The sequence below is a fragment of the Marmota monax genome, unplaced genomic scaffold, assembly GCF_021218885.2.
Source record: "Marmota monax isolate L192 unplaced genomic scaffold, Marmota_monax_Labrador192_F-V1.1 WCK01_AAM20220418_F8-fsc00315, whole genome shotgun sequence".
NCBI classification, from domain to species: domain Eukaryota; kingdom Metazoa; phylum Chordata; class Mammalia; order Rodentia; family Sciuridae; genus Marmota; species Marmota monax.
Window position 1 is genome coordinate 526,564 of NW_026692798.1, and position 12,004 is coordinate 538,567.

Below are 12,004 nucleotides of genomic sequence, written 5' to 3' on the forward strand. Positions count from 1 at the left end.
TCGCTGATATACAGGAATGCCTTTGATTTATGCGTGTTGATTTTATATCCTGCCACTTTGCTGAATTCATTTTTTAGCTCTAATAGTTTCTTTGTAGACCCTTTTGGGTCTGCTAGGTATAGAATCATATCATCTGCAAATAGTGATAATTTAAGTTCTTCTTTTCCTATTTTGATGCCTTTAATTTCTTTCGTCTGTCTAATTGCTCTGGCCAGTGTTTCGAGAACTATGTTGAACAGAAGTGGTGAGAGAGGGCATCCCTGTCTTGTTCCAGATTTTAGAGGGAATGCCTTCAGTTTTTCTCCATTCAGAATGATGCTAGCCTGAGGCTTAGCATAGATTGCTTTTACAATATTGAGGTATGTTCCTGTTATCCCTAGTTTTTCTAGAGTTTTGAACATAAAGGGATGCTGTACTTTGTCGAATGCTTTTTCCGCATCTATCGAGATGATCATATGGTTCTTATTTTTAAGTCTATTGATGTGGTGAATAACATTTATTGATTTCCGTATACTGAACCAGCCTTGCATCCCAGGGATGAATCCTACTTGATCATGGTGTACAATTTTTTTGATATGTTTTTGTATCCGATTCGCCAGAATTTTGTTGAGGATTTTTGCATCTAGGTTCATTAGAGATATTGGTCTGTAGTTTTCTTTCTTTGAAGTGCCTTTGTCTGGTTTAGGTATCAGGGTGATGTTGGCCTCATAGAATGAATTTGGAAGTTCTCCCTCTTTTTCTATTTCCCGAAGTAGCTTGAAAAGTATTGGTATTAGTTCTTCTTTAAAGGTTTTGTAAAACTCTGCTGTATACCCATCCGGTCCTGGGCTTTTCTTAGTTGGTAGTCTTTTGATGGTTTCTTCTATTTCCTCAATTGATATTGGTCTGTTCAGGTTGTCTATATCCTCCTGACTCAATCTGGGCAGATCATATGACTTAAGAAATTTATGTATGCCTTCACTATCTTCTAATTTATTGGAGTATAAGGATTCAAAATAGTTTTTGATTATCTTCTGTATTTCTGAAGTGTCTGTTGTGATATTGCCTTTTTCATCCCGTATGCTGGTAATTTGAGTTCTCTCTCTTCTTCTCTTCGCTAGCATCGCTAAGGGTCTGTCGATTTTGTTTATTTTTTCAAAGAACCAACTTTTAGTTTGTCAATTTTTTCAATTGTTTCTTTTGTTTCGATTTCATTAATTTCAGCTCTGATTTTAATTATTTCTTGCCTTCTACTTCTTTTGCTGTTGTTTTGCTCTTCTTTTTCAAGGATTTTGAGATGAAGTATGAGATCATTTATTTGTTGGTTTTTTCTTTTTTTAAGGAATGAACTCCAAGCAATGAATTTTCCTCTTAGAACTGCTTTCAATGTGTCCCATAGATTCCGATATGTTGTGTCTGTGTTTTCATTTATCTCTAAGAATTTTTTAATTTCCTCCTTGATGTCTTCTATAACCCATTGATCATTCAGTAACCTATTGTTCATTCTCCAAGTGATGTATGCTTTTTCCTTCCTTCTTTTATCGTTGATTTTCAGTTTCATTCCATTATGATCAGATAAGATGCATGGTATTATCTCTACTCCTTTATATTGTCTAAGAGTTGCCCTGGGACATAATATATGATCTGTTTTTGACAAGGATCCATGTGCTGCTGAGAAAAAAGTGTAACTGCTTGATGTTGGGTGGTATACTCTATATATGTCAATTAGGTCTAGGTTATTAATTGTGTTATTGAGTTCTATAGTTTCCTTATTCAACTTTTGTTTGGAAGATCTGTCCAGTGGCCAGAGAGGTGTGTTGAAGTCTCCCATGATAATGGTATGGTGGTCTATTAGACTCTTGAACTTGAGAAGAGTTTGACGAACATAGCTGCACCATTGTTTGGGGCATAAATATTTATGATTGTTATGTCTTGTTGGTGTATGGTTCCCTTAAGCAGTATGTAGTGTCCCTCTTTATCCCTTTTGATTAACTTTGGCTTGAAATCTATTTTATTTGATATGAGTATGGACACTCCTGCTTGTTTCCGAAGTCCATATGAGTGATATGATTTTTCCCAACCTTTCACCTTCAGCCTATGTATGTCTTTTCCTATCAAATGCGTCTCCTGTAGGCAGCATATTGTTGGGTCTTGTTTTGTGATCCATTCTACTAGCCTGTTTCTCTTAATTGGTGAGTTTAAGCCATTAACATTTAGGGTTATTATTGAGATATGGGTTGTTCTTCCAGCCATATTTGTTTATTTCTGTTACTAAACATGGTTTGTTTTCCTCTTTGATTATTTCCCCCCCCCTTTACTGTCCTACCTCCCACTGTTGGTTTTCATTGTTATTTTCCATTTCCTCTTCCTGTAATGTTTTGGCGAGGATGTTTTGAAGAGATGGTTTTCTAGCTGCGAATTCTTTAAACTTTTGTTTATCGTGGAAGGTTTTAATTTCATCTTCCATCCTGAAGCTTAATTTCGCTGGATACACAATTCTTGGTTGGAACCCATTTTCTTTCAGTGTTTGAAATATGTTATTCCAGGATCTTCTAGCTTTCAGAGTCTGTGTTGAAAGATCAGCTGTTATCCTGATTGGCTTACCCCTAAATGTAATCTGCTTCCTTTCTCTTGTAGCTTTTAAAATTCTCTCCTTATTCTGTATGTTGGGCATCTTCATTATAATGTGTCTAGGTGTGGATCTCCTATGATTTTGCACATTCGGCATCCTGTAGGCTTCTAGGATTTGGGATTCTGTCTCATTCTTCAAGTCTGGGAAATTTTCTCCTATTATTTCATTGAATAGACTGCTCATTCCTTTGGTTTGGAGCTCTGTACCTTCCTGTATCCCAATGACTCTTAAGTTTGGTCTCTTAATGTTATCCCATATTTCTTGGATGTTCTGCTCATGGTTTCTTAACAGTCTTGCTGAGCTGTCTATGTTCTTTTCCAGTTGAAATACTTTGTCTTCATTGTCTGATGTTCTATCTTCTAAGTGTTCTACTCTGCTGGTAGTATTCTCAATTGAGTTTTTAAGTTGGTTTATTGCTTCCTGCATTTCTAGGATTTCTGTTTGTTTGATTTTTATAACCTCTATCTCCCTGTATAGTTGATCCTTTGCTTCCTGGATTTGTTTGCGTAATTCATTGTCGAAGTGATCTTTCATTGTCTGATTTTGCTGTTTAATGTCTTCCTTGATACTCCAGATCGTCTGAAGCATGTATATCCTGAATTCTTTATCTGACATTCCATCTGCTGCAGCTGTTACCTCTTCTAAAGTTGCGTTGACCTGCATTGCTTGTGGTCCTTTCTTTCCTTGTCTTTTCATACTGCTTGCGTATCTTTCCTGCAGGCGCAGGCGGCGGCTCTGCTCTCTCCTTATTCCAATTGGGGTGTCATGGCTACCACGCCGGCAGGTCACTGGGCCTGTTCTGGGCGCTGGCGGCGGCTCTGTTCTGCCCCTACTCCAATTGGGGTGACGAGTGTACCACGCCGGCAGGCCACCGGGCCTGATCCGCCAGTCGGTTGCAGGTTTGCCTACCCTGCAGGCGCGGGCGGCGGCTCTACTCTGCCCCTACTCCAAATGGGGTGACGTGTCTGTCGTACCGGCAGGCCACTGGGCCTGTCCCGCTGGTCGGTCGCAGATCTGCCCACCTTTCGGGCACGGGTGGAGGCTCTGCTCTGCCCCTACTCCAATTGGGGTGTCGTGACTACCCCACCTGCAGGACGCTGGGCCTGTTCCTGGCACGGGCGGCGACTCTGCTCTGCCCCTACTCCAATTAGGGTGGTGTGTGTACCACGCCGTCAGGCTCCTGGGCCTGATCCGCCGGTCTGTTGCAGGTCTGCCTACCTTGGAGGCGCGGGCGGCGGATCTGCCCTGCCCCTCCTACCATGCCTGCGGACCCCTGGGCCTGATCTGCAGGTTGGTCACAGGTCTGCTCACCCTGCGGGCACGGGTGGCTGTTCCGCTCTGCCCCCACTCCAATTGGGGTCACGTGGCCACCACACCGGCAGGGCTTAATCCGGGCGTGGGAGAAGGATCTGCTCTGCCCCTACTCCAGTTGGGGTGACGTGTGTACCACACTGGCAGGCCACTGGGCCTGACCCGCCAGGCTGTCACAGGTCTGTTTACCTTGCAAGCGCGAACGGCGGCTCTGCCCTGCCCCTCCTACCACGCCCATGTACCACTGGGTCGCGGGTCTGCCCACCTTGTGGGTGCGGGTGGTGGCTCCGCTCCGCCCCCTCTCCAATTGGGGTCACGCGGTCACCACGCTGGCGAGCCGCTGGGCCTGCTCCGGGCGCTGGCGGCGGCCCGGCTCCTCCCCTCTGGCTCGACGACAAATTGAGGAGACTCAGGTGTCTGTGCCTCACCCCCCCTACCAGGAGACCAACTGTTTATGTTGCCACTGGTATTGATGAAGTTCTCTCCTCCGCCGCTTTCTGATGACATCAGATCTCTGCCATGTTGGTATCCTATGCGAATGGCAGCATTTCGTTCCCCTTGCCGGGCAACCAAAGCAACGGGTGAGTCCTGACCGGCCCTCAGCAGGACCCGGACCGAGAAGCAGTTTCCGCGGGCTCCTAGCCCAGGGCCAGGGAAGTTCCGGGAGCCGGAACTCGGCCGCTCCGTGCTCGGTGTAAGCTCCTATAAGGGTAGGCTCCAAGAAGCAGTCCCCGCGGGCTCTTTTCCGGGAGCCGCAATTCGGCCGCTTAGTGCTTGGTGTATGCTCTGATAGGAGCAGGGTCCAAGAAGCAGCGTCCGCAGCCCTGGGCCAGGGTGGTTCCGGGAGCCGGAACTCGGCAGCCCCGCGCTCGGTGTTCACTCCGATAAGATCAGGTTCTAAGAAGCACCCAGGCACTGAACCCTAGCAATCTGTCTGCAAGCCGCAGGCAAATGGCTGCCTGAAATTACCTGTTCTATGGCTGAATGAGCTGCGGTCAGTCGAAAACAGGGATGGTGACGTCAGCTTTCCAACATGGTGGCTGCTGGCCTCCTCTGTGGTCTGACCGGTGTGGAGAACCGAGATGGACCGCTTCCTTCCCCCGTCTCGAACCCAGAATTCAGCCCTGAGTACGGTGCTTGCACGGCTGGCAGAAACTGCAGCGCTGTATCCCTGCGTCGCTATCTCCTCGTTTCCCAGCGCGCGCTGCAGACTCTAGCACCGGGGCGATTTGCTGAATAAGCAGTGTTACCCTCCGTGCGACAAACCTCTCGCGTTTGAGTCCCCGTAGCCGATCCTCGTGCGATGGAAATCCTTCCTCCAGGTTCCGGAGCACCCCACTATTGCTGGAAATTCCTAACAAGATAGCCTTTAGCCGTCCTGACTTGTCATACTCCCACACAGTGAAGCAGCACACGGGGGCAATGCACTCCCCTCGCCGCCATCTTCCCTCCAATTATTTAATTTTAAATGAGTCAAAATGTTGTCCTTCTCTTGGTTATTTTTCTTTTCAGTTTGCTAATGATGTTTGTTGTCCCACAAAAGTTTCAATATTAACTTTATGATAAGGGATGCAATATGAAACAAATACTACACTTCTCTCATTTTCATCTTCACATAATCCACCAACATTTAGACAGAAACATATGTCCATCTTTAGTAATTATTTTATTTTCAAGAAGTCAAATGCTATTCATCTTCATCTCCTCATACCCATTTTTAGGTCTTCATAAAAATACTATATTCATTAAGGTGAAAATTGAAGAAAGAATATAAGATTATTGTAGAATTTGAGTGCTTTGGGGGAATTTTCCTTTGCTTATGTATATATACAGGTTTTGTTGGGGGATTTTTTTCCTTATACAATGCATTATTGATTAAGGAGGGTGAAGGCAGCCAAAAAAAAAAAATAGATGATCTTATCATAGCCATAGGATGAACGCAACTGAACCACAACATTACAAGGGTATTATCAATCTGTTTTGAAATGAAACTCTACATACAGGGGAAAAAAATGTGTTCAGGGATGAAATTCAGAATATCTTAGAATCTCAATAGCCATGTATAAGATGTTAAAGAAAACTTCTGCAAAAAAGAAGAACAACTTTTCAGGAATAATTTAGGAGTAAGTCATAGTTTTAACTGAGGGATCATAAAATATATATATTGCATCTTCAGAAACATATATTGCAGAAATAGTTTCCCTATGACTGATTTGTTTCTTCCCTTAGGCGCCGAGGTATCTGAACAATTATCCCTGAAGTTGCCACCAAATGTAGTAGAGGAATCTGCCCGAGCCTCTGTCTCAGTATTGGGTGAGTTTCCAGTCCCCAAGTGAACTTGGATATTAACAGCTTCTACTATATTTCTTTTCCATAAATATTTATTTAAATTAACAGATATAATTTTAATGTTTTTCTTCTTTCCCTCTTTGGGTTTGTTTATTGCTTCCGATCATATTTCTATCTATGAAATACACCTTCCTAAAAATCCCAATTATTTTCAAGCACAGCTAATTACTGTTTTCCTTTTAATACTTCAGATAGACTATAATCTCTAAACTTTATGACTTCCCTCTCTCCCATTTCCTAGGAGATATATTGGGCTCTGCAATGCAAAACACACAGAATCTCCTCCAGATGCCTTATGGTTGTGGAGAACAGAATATGGTTCTCTTTGCTCCTAACATCTATGTTCTGGATTATCTAAATGAAACACAGCAGCTGACTCCAGAGATCAAATCCAAAGCCATTGGCTATCTCAACACTGGTGAGTTACTGAATGAGTGAGTAGAAAGCTGACAATATTATTTCAATTTATTTCCCAGTACACTTGAATTACTTATCAATACTATGTATTATACATCAGTTTATCCTACCATGATTGCTACTATGGTATGAATACTCTGATGGTTAATTTCACAAAAACTATCCAATCTCCAATAAAATTTTTAGCACTCAAAACCTTCTAAAGTATGACAGAAATATTCAGCAAAAGGCACAAGAGAGGCCAAAGCATTTTAATAATGTCTCTAGCCTGTGAATACACATTTATCTGTCATATTGTTTCACTAACCTTCCATTCCAGGTTACCAAAGACAGTTAAACTACAAGCACCAAGATGGCTCTTATAGCACCTTTGGGGAGAAATATGGCAGGAACCAGGGCAACACCTGGTAAGTGAAGAGCAATTTTATGAGCTCTCATTTCTGTGCCAAATTTTTTCATATATTACCACATTTGTATTCACAGAAACCCTAGACATATACTAGCTAGATAAATACAGAAAAATTAGCAAAGTAACAAGCCAAAAATCTGATGTTTAAATACAATGTGTTAGACTTGTTCCCCAAATTTACCCTGTTGATAATATACATAGTGTTTGTTTCTAAACTGGCTCCCATAACCATGAGTTTTTAAATGACATTGTCAGTGAACATATTACTTCCAGATAAACCACGTTAACTCAGTTTTTATTGTTTTCTTAGATCATGCTTATCTTGACTGAGAAAAATATCACTAAAAGGAGAAAAGAATTAAGGAGACTGTGATATGAGACATTATCCTTTAAATCCCTTAGGCAAAAACCAGTTAAAAGTTATTACATAAAAAAGCTGATTATAGAAGATTCTTTCAGGTATAGAAGAAAATCTCTGAAGAAAAGAGAGATCTAAAACCCTTCCTCCTGAAGTAACTAAGAAAAATAAGTAAGTTAGAAATGCTTAGACTTCCTGTGGCAAATACCAGACCTATAGGAAATATGAGACCTACAGATACTAGGAGACTAAAGGAGACAGGAATTCTAAGTACACAAAAATTCCTGTTATGTTACTCTTCTATGTAGAGAAGTGTCATAGGAAGCCTATTGTTGGTATGTGGTTATAAAATCCTTCTGACAATATAATATCATCATCACTTGCTCCCCCACAGGCTCACAGCCTTTGTACTGAAGACTTTTGCCCAGGCTCGAAAATATATCTTCATTGATGAAACACACATTACCCAAGCCCTCACCTGGCTCTCCCAGAAGCAGAAGGACAATGGCTGCTTCAGGAGCTCTGGGTCACTGCTCAACAATGCCATAAAGGTGAATCATTCCAGGGCTAGTTTTGATGTGTCCATTAGGATATCTATAAGGGTGAAGAAAAGAAGTGACAATGTAGAAATTCCTGACAGAAGTCATCCAAGGAAAATAAAACCTGGATAACACCAAGAAAGAGGGAATGGAACTTAGAATTTTTGTGATACTTTAGGTCATTGGGGATGGATATGAATAAAAATAAATTCCATGACACAGCTCAATAGAACAAGCTGTTCAATGAGATTCTGAAAAGTTAAATATTCAAGTCTTTTCCTTTTCCATATTCACAGGGAGGAGTAGAAGATGAAGTCACCCTCTCTGCCTATATCACCATAGCCCTTCTGGAGATTCCACTCCCAGTCACTGTAGGTACCACCTCATTTCCCTGGTAAAGAGTAGTTCTGCATGCAACAAAACCCCTTACCTGCTCTCTGAAACACTAACCTACCGAAACCCAACTGTCAGCCTTTCATCTAAGCAGTGTCAATGACTTCCAGACCAACAGAGAATTTGGCCAATCTATTAAGACAGAGTTGTACTTTCCCAGTCATGCCTCTGGGCTATATCCCCCTTTAGGATTTTTCTCCGGAGAATCCTAAAGATATGGTCTATGTTTCTGGGCTTGCATAGGTAAGAATAGCACCCTGGCACAGTCACACATGCCTGTAATCCCAGCTACTTAGGAGTGGAGGCAGGAGGATCATAAGTTTCAGGACAGGCTAGGCAAATCAGCAAGACCCTGTCTCAAAACAAAACAATTTTTAAGTCTTGGGGCTGTAGTTCAGTGGTCAAACACCCCTGAGTTCAATCCTCAGTACCACAAAAAATGTATATGTGTATATGTGTGTATATGAGAATGGCAGAGCAAAATCTATTCTTTCAATATCCATTAGAATGAGGAACAGATGAACAAATGTATTCAAAAAACTTCTTTGTCTCCTGTGTCACAAACTGTGTGATAACCTGGGAATGCTAGCACCCTTCTTCACATAGTTTAGTTTTACTTTTTGTTCTCCTATCACAGCATCCTGTTGTCCGCAATGCCTTGTTTTGCCTGGATTCAGCCTGGAAGTCGGCAAAGGAAGGAGCCCATGGCACCCATGTCTACACCAAGGCACTTTTGGCCTATGCATTTGCCCTGGCAGATAACCAGGACAAGAGGAAAGAAGTACTGAACTCACTTGATGAGGAAGCTGTAAAAGAAGGTGAGAGAACACATTATATCTTTCTCTCATCCCACATTCTCTGTATCAAGAACTACATTACAAAACTTCCCTACTCCTACCTCTTATGATCCTTATCCCCCTCTTCTTTTATCTACACTATATATAAATATATATATATATATATATATACACACACATATATGTATTCCACATCATATTTATATATATTCCACATCATATTTTTATAAGATTCAGGATACCTTAATAAAATCAGACATCAAAATATAAGAGATGATAGATTTAGTAGTGAGAAGTTTGGCCTCTGGAGACTAGCTTCAAAGTATCTTATGTATGTGATCATGGGCAAGTCAGCAACTTGTCTGTTTCAGTTCCTTCATCAGTAGAATGAGGCTAATAATATAATTTATCTCATAAGATTGTTGTAGTAAATAAATGAATACGTGGAAAACACTAGTAGAATATATGGCCAAGAGAATTCTATAAAAGTACTAGCTATTATTACAAAGATATCAGTTCCTTATACCCAACCCTTATACAATGCCATCATATCATCTTAAACATAAGGAAAGATTCATGGACTTGCCCCATGAACAAATTCTGATATTTTAATCTGATTTCACAATATCAATAATGTTGACCAATCTATTCATATTCACAAAATTCTTCTACATATACTGTGGTCTATATGAGGTATTAAAGAAATAGAAAATAAAATGCAGATATTAAAATGGCCAGTAAAATGTATTATACCTTTGTCTTTTAGCAGTGTACTTTAATATTTGGTAAATGTTTCAGATATACCAAGAAAAGCATAAAGAATATTTAGAAACACCCATATAACTCCCTCCCAGTGTAAGAAATAAAGTATTACCAATGCAGAAAAAAAAAGTCCCTATGTTACCACTTCTACTATCAGAGGTTGTCATTATCCTGAATTTTTCATTACAATTTTCATGGATTTCTTTATATTTCTGCTACATACTTCTAAGTAATATTATAATTTTCACATTTCACACCTTTAGATATGCAGTAAATTACATTTAAGTAGCTAATTTTATGTTTGTTCATCTTTTATTTTTTAAGTTCAACATTATACTAATGTCAATCTCCACACATGTCCCTGTAACTTTAGTTCATTACTTTTCACTGCTGTACAATATATTATAATATATAATTAGGTTATAATTTATATGTTGAGTTTCTCCTCATGAATCCTTTGTTACCTTTTGCTATTACGAACAACACTACAGTGAATATTCAGGTGTTTATCTCATTGTACATGTGTTTCCCAAAATTATACTTTGATCATAAGCTAAACACACTTTCTCCATTTCTGAATATTGCCAAATTGCTCCAAAAAGGAGCAGTCAACATCCCATAGTAGTGAACATCAGCTCCCACTGCTCCCAATGTTTCACACCCATGTGGTATTTCATGTAGTAGTTCAATTTTTAGTATTTTAAGGATTAATTTTTTTTTTCTTTTTATATCTAATGAGTGTGAACTGTATTATTTCATGTGATCTGTGATACTCACAAGAAACCTCTAAGGACAGGCCTGACAAAAATCTTGACATATTCTAGATATGGTTTAAACAACATCAGAAATAGGAAATAGCCACGACCAGTGAGAGAACTTGCTCTGCCATCCCAACTGTAGTAACTATTTCAAAGTACAGATGGCAAAAGGTTCTGACTCTGGCAACATTAGCTGCCTTAACTTGGTTGAAACACACCAAGTTCATATTTTCATTGAGGGGAACGTGTCTCTATGAGGTTTGAAATATTACAATCAGAAAGAAACCCTCTCTTCAGCTCCAATTTGGATACTTTCATCTTAAAATAAATATGAATATTTAGTCACTTATGAGTATCTATTTCTCCCACCCAGATAATACTATCCACTGGACACGGCCTCAGAAACCCAAGGCACCACAGGGACTTTTGTATCAACCCCAAGCTCCCTCTGCTGAGGTAGAGATGACGGCCTATGTACTCCTCACTCTCCTCACAGTCCAGCCGGCCCCGACCTCAAAGGACCTGACTTCTGCAGTGCCCATTGTAAAGTGGATCACAAAGCAACAGAATTCCCATGGTGGTTTCTCCTCCACCCAGGTTGGTTTTTTGCCAGAATCTTCAATTAACCTTCCAGTAGAAAAAGACAAACACAGGAGAAAAAAATGAAAATGAAAATACCTTGAAAGATTGTCAGTATATAGGCATAATTATATAAGTCAAAGATGACTAAGAAGAAAATGCATAGAATTCTGGCACCCTGTCCCTGTGTTATCACAGTCTCCTGTTTTCAAAACTCTGCCTCCCTAAAGTAGTGGTGTGGCATCAGCAGAACAAGGGGGAAGTCTCCTACCAACTCTTCTCCAGTTTTAGGAATCCCTTCAAAACTGTTCACGGGAACTCTAAATACAATAATCTTGCCTTGAGAATCTCCATTTTCAGGTCCTCTGACACATTTCATGCCCCCATCTGCCTCTTTGTACACATTCATTCTTAGAAGCATAAGGAATTGTTTTTACCCATTCAACTTCCTAAGTCTAACTATATAACCATGTATCTAAACATGAAGATGAGATAACATCTCAAAACAAGGAAGCCATATATCTGGATGGGGCTAGGCTTTTTTTTTTTTAATAATACCCACCTTACAAGAACTACCAAGGAGTCCTATAAGAACTACCTTCATCCTTCCAAGGGCAGTGCCCTCAATGACTTAAGGACCTCCCACTAGGCCTCACCTCTTAAAAGATTCCACCACCTCTCAATTTCACCACTCTGAGGACCAGACATTCAACACATGAAC

General features: G+C 40.6%; 1 protein-coding gene across 1 annotated transcript in view; it reads left to right on the forward strand.

Moving 5' to 3' along the window:
* A2m (alpha-2-macroglobulin) overlaps positions 1 to 12,004 on the forward strand; it is a 51,241-nt gene that overhangs the window by 35,118 nt on the left and 4,119 nt on the right. The window contains exons 23-29 of the mRNA XM_046448195.2: positions 6,152 to 6,235; positions 6,513 to 6,689; positions 7,008 to 7,095; positions 7,850 to 8,006; positions 8,291 to 8,365; positions 9,025 to 9,205; positions 11,078 to 11,301. Coding sequence (XP_046304151.1) covers positions 6,152 to 6,235; positions 6,513 to 6,689; positions 7,008 to 7,095; positions 7,850 to 8,006; positions 8,291 to 8,365; positions 9,025 to 9,205; positions 11,078 to 11,301 — 986 coding nt within the window. The remainder of the gene's footprint in view (positions 1 to 6,151; positions 6,236 to 6,512; positions 6,690 to 7,007; positions 7,096 to 7,849; positions 8,007 to 8,290; positions 8,366 to 9,024; positions 9,206 to 11,077; positions 11,302 to 12,004) is intronic.